The sequence below is a fragment of the Adiantum capillus-veneris genome, chromosome 20, assembly GCF_014529385.1.
Source record: "Adiantum capillus-veneris isolate H3 chromosome 20, ASM1452938v2, whole genome shotgun sequence".
NCBI lineage: Eukaryota > Viridiplantae > Streptophyta > Polypodiopsida > Polypodiales > Pteridaceae > Adiantum > Adiantum capillus-veneris.
In genome coordinates this window covers 17,348,956-17,367,323 of record NC_140950.1, presented here as the reverse complement: position 1 = coordinate 17,367,323, position 18,368 = coordinate 17,348,956, and the positions used below count along the sequence as shown (strand labels likewise).

At 42.8% G+C, this 18,368-nt stretch overlaps 1 protein-coding gene across 1 annotated transcript in view; it reads right to left on the bottom strand.

Moving 5' to 3' along the window:
* EMB2753 (tetratricopeptide repeat (TPR)-containing protein) overlaps positions 1-18,368 on the bottom strand; it is a 90,181-nt gene that overhangs the window by 59,446 nt on the left and 12,367 nt on the right. The window contains exons 8-9 of the mRNA XM_086492163.1: positions 13,723-13,838; positions 12,976-13,111 (exon numbers count right to left, since the gene is read on the bottom strand). Coding sequence (XP_086348289.1) covers positions 12,976-13,111; positions 13,723-13,838 — 252 coding nt within the window. The remainder of the gene's footprint in view (positions 1-12,975; positions 13,112-13,722; positions 13,839-18,368) is intronic.

The following is an 18,368-nucleotide window of genomic DNA, read 5'->3' as shown; positions in this document are numbered from 1 at the left end:
TATCATGGTGAAAATTATGTCCGCTGGTAGAAATCTAAATGGTGACATCTATCTGAGATTATCTATGAGTCACCATTCTATATCCTAGGAGAGTAAGAATGAAGACCAAATATGTCAACAAGCCCTAAAGTAAGGTGTTTGACCCTGAAAACTGCAAAAGAAATGCAACTACTCCCCACGTCAAACCCATCATCGATGCCCACTCTAATCAACAAAGAACAAACTGCCCTCCATAATGGTTGTGCATAAAGGCAAACCCAAAAATAGTGCCTCATGTTGAGGATAGAGAGTGTGCGAGAGCACGAGGAGATGAGCACACTCTGCAGGAAGAAGGATGCGCAGCAAATCGAAAGAGAGAGAGAGAGAGAGAGAGAGAGAGAGAGAGAGAGAGAGAGAAGACTCCAGCGTAAGAAACCCACGATAGATCATTTGTGAGGGTTCTTTGTTTTATTAAGTACACTTATAAGTTGTCCGGCCAAGACACTTAATAAAAAATGTGTGTACTCACTTATAAGTGAGTTTTAAGTATAAGTATGTGTACACTATACAAGAGGGGGGCCACAAGGGGCCTTTACCCCCAACAACCTCCCACTTAAAGGCCCAATGTGGTACCTTTAAGCAACTCCCACTAAGCGTATGCAATGCTCATGTTGAGACTTTGCAAGACTCTTAGTGAGAACATCTGCAGGGTTGTCTTGTGTTTTGATCTTCGTCGGTGAGACAAGACCATCATCCAAGACTTGTCGTATAAAGTGGTACCGCACATCTATGTATTTGGTACGAGCATGAAACATGGCATTCTTAGCCAGGCATAGAGCACTCTGACTATCACAACCAAGCACTGGAGCATGTGCAGGAAGACCAAAATCCTTGACCAACCTGCCAAGCTATATGGCTTCCTTAGAAGCCTCTGTGGCTGAAATATATTCAGCCTCTGTAGTGCTCAGTGCCACAATCTTTTGCAACCTTGAACACCAAGAAATAGCACCTCCAGCAAGTGTGAAGACATACCCACTAGTAGATTTCCTAGTGTCAAGATCACCTGCCATGTCCGAATCACAATAGCCCCGCAGCGCAAGTGTACTCCCACCATAGCATATACATATATCCTGTGTACCTTTCAAATATCTGAAGATGCATTTCACTGCCTCCCAATGTGGTTTGCCAAGGTTGGACATAAACCGGCTAACAACTCCCACTGCATGAGCAATGTCTGGACGTGTAGCAACCATGGCATACATCAAAGAACCACAGGCGGATGCATAAGGAATCCCTTTCATGACTTGTTTGGCAGCATCATCTTTTGGGCAATCAAGCTTGCTAAGCTTTGTGTGTGGCGGTAAAGGCACACCAAGAGGCTTAGCATCAGCCATATGAAAACGTTCAAGTACCTTCTTGATGTACTTGTCCTGTGAGAGAAACAACAATCGTTTCTTTCTATCTCGCTTAATGCGCATGCCCAAAATATTTTCAGCTGCACCCAAATCCTTCATAGAAAAGGCTGAATTCAGCTCTTTCTTCAATGCATCTAATGTCTCTCTATGCTTTCCTGCAAGTAGCATATCATCCACATAAAGGACCAACACAATAAGGCTTCCATCCTCAGCCTTTTTAGTGTAAAGATAGTGATCTGCATGACTGCGTTTGAACCCATGGTTGAGCATAGAAGTATCAAACTTCTTGTACCATTGTCTAGGGGATTGTTTCAACCCATACAAGCTACGTTTCAATTTGCATACCAAATGCTCTTTCCCTGGAATGACAAAGCCCTCAAGCTGCTGCATATACAGCTCCTCATCCAAGTCACCATGTAAGAAAGCAGTGATCACATCCATTTGATCCAGCTCCAAATCCAAGATAGCACATAAAGCAAACAGCACACGGAGAGTGGACATCTTCACCACAGGTGAAAAAATCTCCTAGAAATCAATGCCTTCCTTTTGTGCATAACCCTTAGCAACTAGACGTGCTTTGTACTTGGGTTTGTCATCAACACATTTGACCTTATAAACCCACTTGTTAGGAATAGCTTTCCTTCCTTTGGGCAAAGGCACAAGCTCCCATGTATTATTTGTATACAATGATTGCATCTCAGATTTCATAGCAAGCTCCCACTTACTCTTATCTTCACATGACTAGGCCTCTTTGTATATAAGAGGCTCTCCCTCATCCGTCAACAAGACACAATCCAAAGAGGGTTGAAACCTCTCTGGTTGTCTTCTTACATGTGTAGACCGCCTCACCCAATGATCTACATTAACCGGCAAGGGTTCTAGATCATGCGGAACATTAACCCCATCAATTAGAGGCTGATTTTCAGCATTTATACCCTGCTGTAATTGATTTTCAGGCTGCTCCAATTGATTTTCAGCATGCTGATTTTGACCGTTTGCCTGAATTTCAGCATCCCCTTGCTATCCATTATCATCTGGCTCAATGATAACACGCTGACCCTCATGACCAGCATCAAAAGGAGCTGAATTTTCAATAGAAAATGGCTGTGGAAGTGACTGATCATGCTGAAATTTCACCTTTTTCTTATCAAAGTCACTGGATGTGGCATTTTTCAGCAACTTAGGTTCATTAAATACCACATCCCGGCTGTGAATTACCTTATGTGACCCCGGAATCCAAACTCTATATCCCATTTCACCTTCATCTCCATAACCCAAGAAGATGCCTTTCAAGGATTTCATATCGAGTTTGGTCCTCAAGTCAACAGGCACATGTACATAGCATTCACAACCAAAGACTTTCAAGTCGTCATATGAAGCCGGTTTGCCAGACCAAACCTCTTCAGGGATGCCACCATCAAGTGCACGATGTGGAGATCGGTTGCATATATGCACCGCGGTTTTAAGTGCCTCTCCCCAAAACAATTGCGAGAGATTAGCTGTAGACAGCATGCACCGAATCTTCTCACATAACGTGCGATTCATACGCTCCGCCACACCATTTGAAGATGGATTATAAGGGACAGTGAGCTCCCTTTTAATCCCATTCTCATCACAAAAAACATTAAAATCTTTAGAAACATACTCCCCCCCCCCCCCCCCCCATTATCTGTACGTATGCATTTAACTTTCAAACCCTTTTGAGTACAAACAAAGGCATAAAACTTTTTAAATGCATTTAAACCCTCACTCTTGTCCTTGAGCAAATAAACTCATAGCTTACGTGAACAATCATCAATGAAAGACACAAAGTAACGAGAACCACCATGAGTTTTTATTGGCATTGTGCATACATCAGAATGTACAAGATCCAAAATACTAGCCTTTTTAGAGGCTCCATGAGAGTAAGAAGCTTTTACATGCTTCCCAAGTACACAATCATCACAAAAATCAAGTTTACAGCTTTTTACATCAATCCTACCTAGGGAGGAAAGAGTCTGCAGTCCCTTATGACTCATATGTCCAAGACGCTTATGCCAAAGCTCCATGTGTGATTGCACTTCTGCAATTGCAACAAAACGACCAGGTAATGCCTTGCAATGCAGATAGTATAAAGTACCCTTCTTACTGCCTCTAGTCACAAGCACAGATCCCTTTTGGATCTTCCACAAAAGGGATCTTCCACATGCCACCACCAAATGTAGTGAAGAAGCCTCTGCTATCCAACTGCCCAACTGAAAGCAAACTCTTCTTGATACCAGGCACATATCTAACATCATGAAGAGTGAGTTCCTCGCCATTATCAAGTGCCAGGTGTATGGTGCAAACTCCCTCAATGTCACAAGCATAGTTATTGCCCAAATACACTTTTCCAAGGTTTCCTGCAGTGTATGAGGCAAAACACTCCAAAGAGGGAGTTACATGAAAAGAGGCACCACTGTCAACAATCCAAGATTGTGACAGGCCATCATGAGTAGAAAGCAAAGCATCTATCACATCATTCTTAGTGATATGCATATCCTCAACAGTCATGACATGTGGATCTAAAGATGCAACATAAAGATCACTAGTGTCTTCATTTTCATCAATCTCTTTAAGGACAACACTAGAGATCACATTTGCCTTTTCAGGCTCACTTTCCTTAGGGGTAGAGCTGCCCTCTTTGTCATTTTTCTTACCTTTTGCATTCATTTGCTTCTTGCGCTCCTGCTCTTTCTTAAAATACCTGCAATCGGGCTTTTTATACCCCTTTCTTCCACATTGATAGCAAGTGATGTCTTGCTGTTTTTCCTTGCTTTTGCTGCGATTTCTTTTCTTCTTTACAACATTTTGCCTTTTTTCATTGCGTCCACGCGCATTATAGGCTGATCCACTGCCACTCCCACTTGACTTGCGTCTAATCTCCTCATTGAGGATAGAACCACGCACACCATCATAGGTCAAGTTGGAGTTGTTACTCAAAGAAACAACCAATGCTTCCCAAGACTCTGGCAGTGTCATAAGTAGAAAGATAGCCTTGAGCTTATCATCCTCAAAAGCTTGCAAACCTGAATCACTCAACTGACTCAAAATCCCACCAATGGCATTCAAGTGATCAGAGACAAATTTGGACTCATCAAGCTCTAAGCTTACAAGCTTCCTCATGAGATGGACCTGATTTACAGGAGTCGTATTCTCATAAGTTGCTTTAAGCTTATCCCACACAGCCATAGCTGTGTCAAGTCCCTTGATGTCAACAAGGATATCATCAATCACAACCATCTTGATGTAAGTAATGGCTTTCCTGTTAAGCTTAGTCCAATCTGCATCTGACATACCCTCAGGCTTATTTGTAGACAATGCATCATCGCACTCTTTCAAGAAAAGAATGCCCTGTATGCGATCCTTCCACAAATCAAAACCTGTACCATCAAACCTACGAATCTCAAAGAGGCTCTTAGAGTCCGAGGATGACGAAGTGTCAACCATAATGAGGCAAAACAAAAGCTGATAATTTTCAGCCAAGAAGTACAATCACTCTATCGCAAAAGCAAATGCAAATATACACTGTAAAAGTGTCTGCAAGAGCAAATATAATGCTGTAATTTACTTCAAAAGTAAAATTTTCAGCAAGATGACATATTGAGCATGTCAAACTCAACGCATAGAACAACCTCACATCAAGTATACATCACCAAATGCATTTGCAATGACCCCAATGTTGTACATGCCACAGTTTCACTGCATAAGGTACATTTGGCAATACACATAAGAGGGGAAAGTTGCTCAAATAATTGAATAAACACCTGTAGGCTCCACAAGCCTCAATCTCTCTGCTCAAATTGACCACAAATGTAAGAACATAAGTGAAATTTTGCCGAATTTTTCAAAATTCAGCAAAAGCCCCAAATTCTCACTGCTCAATTCTCCATTGTAGCTTTGCCACCTGCACCTGTAAGGAGTAAACTTGGTAGTTTTTGCTGAAATTAGCAAAAGCCCCAAGTTTTGTCGCGAATAATCAAATTTTAGCAAAATGGTAGAAAGCCCCAATTCCCAACGTGAAATTGGGTTCCCAAAGTGCCCTGTGACAGCCTGTAAACCAGTTTTTGTTGTTCTTACACCTGAATATGCAGAAAATGGCTTGTTTTTACCCAAAAACAGTCCAAAAACACCTGTTTTGGACCTGTAATTCCCTGTTAATAGCGTGTAAGCAATGGTAGTCGACGTACCGTACTTGGAGAAGAGAGAGAAAACTGCTGCGCTACTGTTTCTAGAGAGAGAAAATCTGCGCAGAAGAGAGAAACTCCTTCCTACGCGCGAGAGATTCGCCCAAGGCAGAGTAGCCTTGCTCTGATACCAATTTGTTAAGGATAGAGAGTGTGCGAGAGCAGGAGGAGATGAGCACACTCTGCAGGAAGAAGGATGCGCAGCAAATCGAAAGAGAGAGAGAGAGAGAGAGAGAGAGAAGACTCCAAGTAAGAAACCCACGATAGATCATTTGTGAGGGTTCTTTGTTTTATTAAGTACATTTATAAGTTGTCTGGCCAAAGTGGCCGGACACTTAATAAAAAGGGTGTGTACTCACTTATAAGTGAGTTTTAAGTATAAGTATGTGTACACTATACAAGAGGGGGGCCACAGGGGGCCTTTACCCCCAACACCTCAAAGGCTCGAGCTCTAAAATACATCTCTGACAAGTCGGACCATGACTAGTGACTGCCAACCAAGTGCCAACAGGCAATCCTGCACGTGCTTTCATCCACATAAAGAAACATATCCTACGGCTGATCCAAAGTCCAGAAGCATGACCAAAACTATTGCTCCAAAGCTGGGAGGATGCGTTGTTCCTGCCATTGGCACAAGTTTGTGACATGGCATGCCCAACTTAAAGGATATGATCGGGAGGATCAAAAGATGTGGCCAAGGGGGCTAGGGATTAAACCCTACGAACTTGAAGAAGCTCCGACCGAAGGGGCCTAAACCCAAAAGGGTAAAAGAGTAAGGGTTGTCTCAAATTTCCGTAAATTGCCTTGACTACCACATGGCACTGTTGTACGGTTTTCCGCGTATTGCGCTAACTGTACCGCTGGAAGAACTCTGCATGCTTGTGAGACCATATGCTTTTGGCTTTTAATAAAAAGCCTTCGGGGCTCCGCTTTGGGGCATCCCTTGTACTATCTATAAGAGCCCATGGGGCAAGTCTTCAGAGAGCATCATGACACAGAGTCTCTGTCAAAATCTAGTGACGTGGCAATTCCCTGAAAATTGGACCAACTTGAAGATCCCAGCAGTGTAGCCTAAACCCTAAAACATAGAAGAAGAAAAGGCAAAGACCACCTTACTGAAGACGATGAAGGGGCCTAAACCCCAAAGAGGGTGAGGATTTTAAATCCTAACCCTACCATCTTGTAGACCATTGGTTGAGGGGCCTCAAGCCTAAAATAAAGCCGAACACACACACATTCTCAGTTTTGCTTGGAAATGTCGACGTGGCTGGACTGTACAGACCGACCCGCAATTTGCGGAGCCCTTGCTGACATGGTAGTGCTATATGGACAGCCCTATGGGCATGTGCTTTTGGACCATTAGCTTTTAGAAGCAGTGCTTTTCATGTGAGATGCTTTTGGTAGGCCAAGGGCCTTTATATACATGTGCTTGACTCTCTCTTTGGCATTCTGAGAAGCAGTAGAGCCACAGAGTTGTACCTTGTTAAAGCAATATAAAGAAAAAACAAAAGGAGCGCCAGAGTTGGAGGCCATTTCTGTCTGGGAGTGGAACTCTGCCACTTTAAGCCTCATGTTGATTCTTCCTCTTTCAGTTCAGTTGCTTTTAAGTGCTAAATGTCTGTTCTAGTCTATTCTTTTCAATTGGCACGTGGTGTCCTCACGTTGTTATAATGGTATCAAAGCTTCAATCGTATGCTTTTTTGAAAGCGTCAGGAGCGAACACATTAGAAAGGCGCTTCCAAATTTCATAGAAAACTTTTTTTCTTTATAAAGACAAAAAGAGAGAAGGAAAGCTTTACAGCAGTTTGACAACATTTTATGCCAGGGGCTCTACAAAAAGAATCAAAGGTCTTTCGAGCCAATGCTTTTCTCAGAGAGAGTGCCATGCAGTGGTGGGATGTCTACAACTACCGGCCCGCACACTCCAAGGACTTGGCAAGCTTTCAAGAGAAATTTTGCCTGGAGTTACATGACATCCGTCTCTGAAGTGCAGCTCCCGACAAAGTGGCACATCCTGAAAATGCAGGCCACAGAATCCCTGACAGATTACAACCAGAAATTCTTAGACATCTCTCTTCAGGTGTTTCTCTTTAAGTTGATAACCTCGGAGGCCCAAGGTAACCGATATATCATTGGACTGACATCACTACTACGAGAATATTGTTTGTCCGAGCTAGTATCGACTATTAAAGAGCATATGGCATAGTAACAGGGAATAGCCATTTTCAGGTCCCCGTTCCTCGATCCCACCCAATTTCTTGTTTTGAATCCCCGTTGCGTGTTTCAAACGTTAGTATTCGAAATAGGGAATGGCATTTCATGCATGTTGCTGTCACGTGACACATACAACCGTATGTGTCCGTGGACAAGCTATAGCATGATCAGGGTTCAGTCAGTCCAATCAATCTAGATTAGAAGTGATCTGGCACTTTTGTGAGTCTATTCGTAGACCGTGCATGCCCAGTCACTTAGTGTAGATGCATATCCTCTGGTTGCACACAGCATGATCATCAGTATTCCCTTCAGAGTCTATCAGATTCAATCAGGGAAATTTTCCAGTGCATTTAGCCTATTTTCCCTATTTTTGACATTTTTCACTTATTATTTTTAAGTGACTTTCCAACAAAAGTAGGTAGCCCAATTTTGCTAAGTTAGTATATAAGCAAACTAGAGCTAGCACTATTTGGTAGAAGAGGCAGCAGGAGCACATGCTCAACAGGCACCTTCTCAGCAGAACCCCAACAGTAACCTTGGCGTTTTTGGTTCCCCCACCTTCGCCACGCATCAGCCCAAGCGTTTTCAGTTTGCATCATCGCCGACAGTCCTCCAAGCCCTGGCGTTTGCAAATCGCTAGCAGTAGCACATCAGATCCCTTGCGTTTTTCACTAACGCTACCTGCAGTTCCAGATCTAGGCCAACGTTTTTGTAAACGCTACAGAGCAGCCTCAGCGTTTTGGTTTTCAGCCATTCCGAAGTTGTTGCAACAGTGATTTTCAACCTCAAGTATAGCAGACCTACTAGCGTTTTTGCATCTGCCAGCAACCTCAGCGTTTTGCAGATCTATCGCGACAGAATCAGCCCTAGGATCAGCGTTTTCAGTTTTCAGCAGTCAGACATCGGAGATCAAGTCCCGAACCTCGCAGATCTCACCTTCCCGCAGCAATTCCTCGCCGCACGGTCAGTTTCCGCGAAGTTTACAGTTTCAGCCCGGAAAACGCAGATTTCAGCATCTGCATTTTCAGCGCGTCGTCGTCGCCATCGACATCGTCACCGACATAGAGTCAGAATTCAGCAAATACAAGATTTGCAGATTTCAGCCCATAGCGTTATTGGACAGCAGTAGAAAGATTGCAGATTTCAGCCCTAGTGTTGTCGTCGTCATCACCGTCGTCATCGTCGACATAGCCTAGACTTGCATCAGTCTCATGCATACCATTTGTACCAGATTGTGCAATCATAAGTAGACCACTCTCGCCGACGAGTGTGGGGCCTTCAGAGGAGGGTTTTACAACGTCTCTGGTGTCATATCTCTCTTCTCTCTATCTCTCAGTCTCATACACTTGCACGCACAATGTCCATTCACTTTGTTTGTGATCATAGCATTCTCTCATTAAGAACGGAAGGCTCTACCTTCCATAAGAACAAAAGGAACCTTGACCACAGTTCGGAGCACTCATCTTGAGCAAAGCGCAAACAATCATTCCGCTGCACCTAACAGTTGCCGTTCCCCATTCCCCATTCCGATTTCCCGTTCCAAGTAACTATGGCTTATGGACCATGTTGCGGTCAGCTACAACCTTGATCGAGCTACATCGAGAATGCTTTTTTGAGTTTGCTTTGTCTTTAGATATTGTTGAGCTTTGTTTGAGAACATTGTTTGAAGTTTGTTTGAGATGATTTTTAATTGTTGTAAACTTGTTTTGGTGCCGATTGAGATTGCTTAATTCTAATTTCGATGTTGATTTCAAGGATTTTGGGAAAAACTTTTAGACCACTCATGGCTCGGACCTTTCTCTGGGAGGAGTATTCAAGACAAAGTTGTGATTGAAAACCTTTTCGATCACTCATGCTTGGAAGGCATCTGGGAGGAGTATTCGAGAGAAAATTGTGTTTGAAAATATGAGAGACTTGTCACGATTGTGACTATGTTACACTTTACACCTACTCCTAGTTGCAAATATGTGAAGTGCCATGCTAGGGAGGACCCCTACGCTTGGATGGTTACGACTCTTCGCTCAAAGGACATGCCTCTTCGTCAAAAGCCACACTCCTTCGCCGGTTGGTCACACCCCTTCGCTCTATGGGTGCGACTCTTCGCCCAATGGTTGCAGCTCTTCGTCCAAGGGATGTGTCTCTACGCCTAGAGTCGTGTCTATTCGCCATGAGATGTGATTGTTCACTCATGACTCTTCGTCTCCTATATAAGCAGCCTATTGTACCCGATTTTCAAGCATTCAAGCAATCAAACACAAAGTCTTCTGAGTCGAGTTCAAGTTTATTAAGTCTTAATCATGAGTTTTAAGTACTTAATTAAGGATTAGTAACTAGAATCCTTACAATACTCATGGCTCGCACCTTCATCTAGGAGGAGTATTGAAGAGAAAGAAAAATTGTGCTTGATAATGTCTGAATATCTCATGGCTCGAGCTTTCCTGGGAGAAGTATTCACGTTAGTTGTGGAACCTCCGAACAACGCAAGTTGCGGTATGGGAGCGTTTAGTTGTATTTAGAATCACCAAGCAACACTGGCTACATTTTGGCCTAAACCCTAAAATGTAAGAGCAGAAGAAGAAAACTTTGCAACCATGGTAATGTCATGTCTAAGGTCTCATACTTTTAAGTAGCGAGGGTAATGTCGATTGGTTGGTATTGTGTAATTCCTGTGTGTAAGTAATTTGTGTTGAACCAATTTTACAAGAATTTTGATGCAAGGTACTAAATTTGTATACTATAAATCAATTTCTAAGGCCCCCGATACATACATTTTCAAACATTTTTCGAAGCCCATTTCAAACCTATGAAACCTCAATTTGTACGTACGTTTCAAATTGGCTTGGCAACACTATTTTTAGGGCCCTATGTGCCAATTGTACCTTGTGATCATCAATAAAGAAAGAAATATTGAAAGGTGCGCCAATCTAGTGCATTTAAAAGCCAAGCTTCGCCGCTTCATGTCGACACTCCTCTTCTCTCTTTCTCTTCAAGTTCATCTCTTGCACTTTTCTCTAGTATGGAGATTGATTTCTTGCTTGGGTGTCCAAGCCTATTACAGATTTCAACTTTCCTTTGAACTACATTGCAAACTTAAGTGTAGGGCTCGCGACACTCTGCCACCTTAGACTTCAGTCAATACTTGGTTTGGTATGTGTTTTGCATATTCGTGAAGCTAAGAAGCCAGATTGTATGAGCTTGGACTTCCAACTGCTTCTTAAAATCCACAGCAGCCAAGCCAAGATCAGGGTTCTTCGTAAGAGCACCCCCTTTTGCAAGTTCTCTATGCTAAGCCTCCAACTCAAAATCATTATCCAACTTTTCTTCACCTGGTTCCTTATCTTGATTGACTTGGTAATCTTCAACTTCTCAGTCAGATTTCCTTTTCCTTGGACACTCGAGTGCATCCTCCTCCTGGGGGGCGTCACCCGAGGAGGAGGTTCCTAGCTAGTTGCTACCAGTTCTCAGTTTTCCTTCCCCTTGTGGACCCTCTTTCCTTCCCCTTGTGGACCCTCTGGTGCGTTGAAAAAAAATAGCGCAATTTACGGCACGTTTTCCCTGCCATGTCAGCCTCATGCGCCACTACATCAGTACCCGCTTCTCTATCTCTCTTTTTTATGCGATCGGGTCTGTGCCATGTCATCACTACGTGACAATCTATTTGCAAGATGGATGATGAAGGGTGTGCTATTAAGTGCAGCAATACTTTTTGTAATAGAGCTCCAAGCATAGTATATCCATGGCACTGTTGGCGGTCAATGCCTCTATGAATTTGAGTCAACCTAGGTAATTTTAATTACAAAAGTCGTTGAACCTACAACAAGATAAGCATGTTGCTTCATGCTAATGCTACAATCCATAATATGAAGGCCCAAAAGTATGGCAATTAGCCCCAACCTCTACAACACAAATGGAGGCAACATTAGCAGCGGCAAACTTATTATAGACTTTCATAAGGTCTTGAACAGTTTGTGATCTTACGAACTATAAACTTGATAGCATAGGACTCTAACTTCACTGCTTATCCAAACACGAATCATGTATAGCCTTGACAATAGCTACAACATCCCTACTCTCCTCACTAGTGCCCAAAGGTAGATGTAAGCTTGTATAGTTATTAAATAATTAGAGCATACTCTATAAGACCAACAAACAAAGTTTCTATCACTCTCAAGCTAATGCGCAAACTAAGTGAGGATGAAGGCTAGCCATTGCCAAGAAAGGGCAAAATTACTAAAAGCATTGGTGAGAGCAAAATAACAAAATAAGGTGTCAAACTAAGTTAAACAACAAAGGGCTTTAAGCTCCCCACTTTTATTAAGTTTAAAGAAAGGATGAAAATAAACTTATGCATCGCAAAAATGACCGAATGACAGAACATTAGTAAAAAGATAAGATGGCACCACTGAACAACAAAAGCAAATTAACTAGAACCCCGGCTAGAACAAAGATAAGAAAATCTAAATAGCCGCCTACATGTGACAATTGTTGACTACAAGGTCTAAGACAAGGATTTGGGATACCATGAATGTTATGGACAGTGCGTCGCATGAGGACTAAAGAAACGAACCAACCGACTATAAAAGACATACAACTTACTTCTCTAGAGCCTCTAACCAATTATATCCCAACTCGTAGTGATAAGAAATGAGGCTCCTCTAGCTGTGTGAATGACAAAGTATGAGGAGGATTTTTCCCCTCTTACATATCTGAAGCCTGTAAACTTGTCTAGCAAGAAGACCTAAAGGGCTAAATCCGAGAACTAAGAGAGGAGGCTCCTCTAATTGTGTGAATGACAAAGTATGAGGAGGATTCTTCCCCGGTAAACTTGTCTAGCAAGAAGATCCAAAGTTTACACCTCTATTGTAATCGGCTCTTTTTTGGTACTATTACCTTGGGTCTTTGACCTTGTGAGTGTGTGAACATATATGCATGCACATGCCCACACAAATATACATATAGACATGCATACATATATGCACGCATGTATATATGTGCACTATGTTCATATTCGCACGCTTATATACACATCTATGTGTCCGTGTGTGCACAAATCTGTGTGACTGTGAGTGTATGTGTCCACACACAAACTTCAGACCAACAATAAGATGATATAAGGCAAGGTTTAAAAAAACCAGTAAAACGTGTGTTTCAAGTGAGAATACCTTTATGGCAACAGACTTGGGATATTTTATTTGCAAATTAGAATACAGCTCAGTAAGCTCTTCTGCCTGTACATCTCCCCCTTGATAAACACTGTCAATAGAAATCCCCAACGACTTCTGCACCCCTTCATGGTATCTGAAACAACATTAAAACACAGAAAGCAAAATGAAATTTCTCCTCTAAGATACCGACGCTAACACAGCATACAGAAAAACCCTCACCACATCTCATGAGTCATAACAAGCACAATGCAAGAGGCACACCTCCAAGCTACACACTCGACTTATAAAGCAATCAGGAGCGAGCAAGAAAATTTATTGTAACTTCTAGGAGTCTTAGCTTAAAATCATCAGCTTTGATCATGATTATGCCACTCAGTGTTTCAATGGACAAACAATGGTTGAGCCAAAAACAAGCATGTATAGACAATAAAATTCAGAATTACACATTCATTATTATTGTGCCAGAAACAGAAATAACACTTAAAACTCCTTAAACAAAATTGACAATAGATGTAATGCATAAACAGCCTAAGTAACACAGATTGGAGCAAAAAACAAAATTGACAATAGATGTAATGCATAAACAGCCCAAGTAACACAGATTGGGGCAAGAAACTTGAGTAGCAAAGAATCTGACTTCTGCTAATCTTTTCTTTTTGAAATGGAAAAACAAAAACAATCAACTACAACCAAGGCATCTAGGCTCTAAGTCATTATTGCCATTCGAAATAAAAGCAAGCTGACCTATAGTTCTCTGAATTTATGTCCAGTAACATAAAATAAGCTTCCTCTGCTTCTTTCATGCGATTAAGTTTCAAAAAGAGTGATGCCTGGATTTCCTTCACACCCAAACTATCAACCTGAAACAGAAACTCTCTCTCTCTCTCTCTCTCTCTCTCTCTCTCTCTCTCTCTCTCTCTCTCTCTCTCCCCCCCCGAAGGGAGACTTGATACCCTTTTGTATTACGTAATCAAATAACAGGCCTGAAGGCATTACATCAGCCAGAAGGCACACAGAACAAAACGGATCTGAAAGTGAAACAACCAATATTCAACAGCCACATACCATAGGGGAAAAACAACCAGTGATACAAAGTTACAAAAGATGGCTGATGCGACAAAAGCTAGGAGCAGGGGAGTAAGGGAAAAAGGAAGCAAAGAGTTGAAGCAAAAACAGGCCACCCAGACTTCGATAAGGAGGCCGTAAACTCCACCAAAGAATCTCCAATAGCCATCTCCAGGTCTCTAAGGCCGTAAGCAACAGCGCGTCCGAGCAGAATAAGCATAAACCCGCCAAAGACCTTGCATTAAAAATCCAGAGGAGAGATAGCCTCACAGCCATCCCTGGCAAGAATCTACAAGGCTTTAACTCTCTACAACCTGCATAAGCAAAAACATAGTATGGAGCAAGATAAAGAAGAGGCTATCGATTCAAAAACCCAACCTCCATGGCGACCCCAATCCCTAAACACCTTAGCAAATTGATCAAAAGTAGAGGAATTAAGCAAGAAAACAGGCAAAAACAAACAGCATGCAATCATCTGAAACCGGCCCATGGGGTGGTAGGCTTTGGCTTTCACCCGAAGATTCTTTACTTTAGACACACACACAGAAAACGTGCAAAGGAAACCTGCGACGGGAATTAACACGTAAGCACACACGGCTCAGAAGCTAGAATGCCTCGAGCAGACGCCGACAACCTGTAGACCCCAAAATTGGCGCCCCTTTCGGTATTTCTTTATTCTTTAGGAGGGTAAAATACAAAGAAGAGTCATGGGAATCCTTTATCTGTATCGAGCTAGATACCATCTGTTTTGGCCAAATTTCAGTAGCATAACAACCCCAAAACTTGCGCGAAACCAATGTCCCTGCTGGAACTCTCCTCCACTGGCATAAACCCTCTGATTCCTGCCCAAAAACAGCAAATTCAGCACGCTGTATTTACTGGTTTTTGCCATGTTTTCAACCCCAAACAGTCCCCTAACTGTCCTCTGCCAGTGGGGCACTATTCCCAATGGTTCTGGCATCCGTATGGCTGAAAAACAGTCAATTTACAGCGCATACACAGCGCTGAAAGCACACTTGTACGGTGAGGTTATGACCCTCACCGGTGCCTGCTTTGGAGTAGCAGTTAGCTACCCCTGTTCCTGCTCAAGGAGGCTCTCGCCTCAGCACAAAAGCATGAACCCACACAACTGTACATCAGTCAAATGAAGAGCCCTCGTGGGGCATCACATAACTGCACGTAGGGGAGAGAGAGCAGTGTGTAGCATGCAGGGCATCACGCCTAGCACCACACTGTACATGAGAGGGAAAGAAAGCACTCCATAGCTCACCTGTGACCGGAAGCAAATGACGCCTCTCCCAGCTTAAAACTCTCTCTCTCTCTCTCTCTCTCTCTCTCTCCCCCAAGTGTGGTAGATTGGTTATGCCATTTCCCTCTTGAATAACAGGTCTTGAGTTCAACTCCTCGTCAGCTAGATCTTGAAGGTCTCTTAGGATAGTTTCCTACGACGTTAAAACTCTCTTCTTCTTCTTCTCCTTCTCTCCCTCTCTCTCTTTTTGTTTTTGGAAAAAGTCAGGGCTGTATATTACTGAGTACAATATAATCCCCAGCAGATGCCAAAATAACCTATCACGTGGGGTGTACAAGCTGAATGTAAGGAGGAGAGCCACTATAGTGACAACTCAACTAGAACAATCTCATGGTGGTCAGTGTGACGAGTGGAGGAGAAACCACTCTCTCCTTCTCTCTCTCTCTCTCACTCTCTCTCTCTCAAAGTTCAGTGATTTTGAAATTTCTATTCGTGTGTTGCTATTGATTTCTCGCTTGGAGTATCCAAGCATGTTACAGAAGTTGTACTTGCAAAAAAGTTAGACAAAACCCTTGAAAAGAAGATGAACCAAATACACATGGGCTTAAAGCATCTCGGAAGAAAAGGAAATCGCTGGGTTTCCCCCGTTATTTTGGCCGAAAGCCATCCAGTTTCAAGAAGGCAAGCAGATACGTGCTCGTTTCAAGTATGACTCAGATTTTTCTTCGTCTTTAGAAAGTTCCGACAGTTCGCCGTCGTCTAGTTCCAGAGAGGATGAGAAAAGGCGGAAGATACGGAGAAAAAGCAAGAAGAGCAAGAAAAGTAGATTTCTCAAAAAATCTAGAAGGCGTGGAAGGCCATCTAGCAGTTCGAAGGAGGAATGAGCAGATGAGCAAGAAGACCAAGGAGTTCAAGGAAGAGGGTCACGCCGTCAAGTTTGAGACATATTCAGGCTACCAGGACACCTTCGAACCCTTGAGTTTGTACAGCGGTTTGACGTCGCCTTCTCAGGAGTTGGTTCACGGAACACTCCAAAGTGCAAAGGGCTGCATCTTACTTGAAAGAAATTGTGCGGACATGGTGGTCTACTTTCTTGTTACGCAAAGAAACACTTGCAACATGGGTAAGATTCAAGAGAATTTTCACATCAACTTGGATATCAGACGAATATGAAAGAGATGTCATCACAACTTGGCATCGTTTGAGAATGATTAAGAAAGATACATTGGATGACTACCGCCAAAGTCATGACTCTGGAGATCAAGGGCAGACTCAGCCATAATGAAGCCTAGCACTAAAAAAGCATTAAATCGAAAAAATTCGCACAAAAATAAGGTAGTTGATAAAGTCGATGTACATTGACTTTAGAGCTCTCAATAAAATCACCATCAAGAACAAATTCCCTATTCTGAGGATCAACGATATACTAGACAGACTTCTTGATCTATAAAGTGGTTATCATCAGATCCGAATTTTCTCCTGGGGAAGTCTATAAGACATCCAGGATGCCTCTTGGCTTGTTCAAGTATTTGGTAATGCCTTTCAAATACTCCAGCAATGTTTAGCAGGATGATGGACAAGATTTTCAAAGAGTATAGGTCCTTCGTGGACACCTTTTTCGACGACCGCATCAGTTGCTAGTGTATGGAAAGAAGAGCGAGTTTTCCTTACCTAAGATCCGTTTTTTGGGACACATCATCTCTACGGAGGGTGTCGGAATGGACCCGACCAAAATGGAGACCATCAAAGATTGGCCGGATTTGAAGAATGTCCGAAGCTTTTAGGTTTTTGCTCTTACTACTGACCGTTCATTAGAAGATTTGTGGAGATTGCTTCTCCTCCATATGCTTTGACACGGAAAGGGGTTCTTTTCGCATAGGGGACCATTTAAGATTGCAACCTTCAAGACTCTCAAGAAGAAATTGACGACTAGCCTAGTATTGGCTTTGCCAATCTTGCAAAAGCCATTTGAGGTACATTCGGGTCGCAGTCTGAGCTTACAATAGCCGGACGTTTTCCAGATTAGAACGGGTTGCACAGATTTATGAGGAGGAGCTTTTGCCAGTCAGATGCAGTGGGCAAGCACTTGGTCACAATTTCAATTTCAGCTTGTGCATGATCAGGGCTAGAAGGGTGTGGTGGCGGATGCACTATCTCATAAGCCTTAGGTTTTGGCTATTTCGGCAATTCATCACCATAGCTTCGAGGATATGGTAGATTGGTGTGCCACACATCCAAATTTTGTAGACATTTTTGACTGACGACAGAGTGGGGAATTGGTTGCATGCTATCCGCTCATGGAAGGCTATTTGATGCGGGGGGGCGAGGGGGACTACTTGTATGTGACACAAGCGTTGAGAAATAAGGTTAGGATAGCGCCATTGTCCACCTTTTTCGGGTCATCGCGGCATAGAAACCACCAGTGCCAGGTGTGCACTGGTTCTTCTACAAGGCGAGGATCAAAAAGGATGTGGACGAGTTTGTTTGATATGCCAAAAGGTCAAGTTTGACAGGCATGAGGCCCCAGGTCTTTTGCAACCTTCACCGGTCCCTAGCCAACCATGGGCAAATATAGCAATGGATTTCATCTTCCCCAGACTCTTGAGTGGGAATGATGACATTTGAATAGTCATCGACAGATTTCATAAGCACGCTCATTTTCTTCCGGTCAAGCAAACAGTTAAGCACGATCGTTTGGCTAAACTGTTTCACAGATTTTCCGATTACATCGCTTTGCCTGAGTCTATTTTTTCGGACAGAGATCCTCGATTCACTAATTTGTTTTGGAGGGCAATCTAGGAGAACATTGGCACGCGGTAGCAGTTTTCGACAGACGAGTAATCTGAGATAGCCAATTCAGTAGGTTGGGACTAGTTGAAGTCCTATATTTCGGATTAAAAGGCTCAGTGGGAAAAGTATTTGCTCGTGGTGAAGTTTGCCTACAACAACACACTACATATGGGGAAGACGCCATTTGAGATCATCGAGGGTGCTGAGAAGGTTCCACCTATTCTACGCAACCAGGAAAAGATTTTTGAAGCAAATCAATATGATCAAGATCTGGATACTGCTTTTT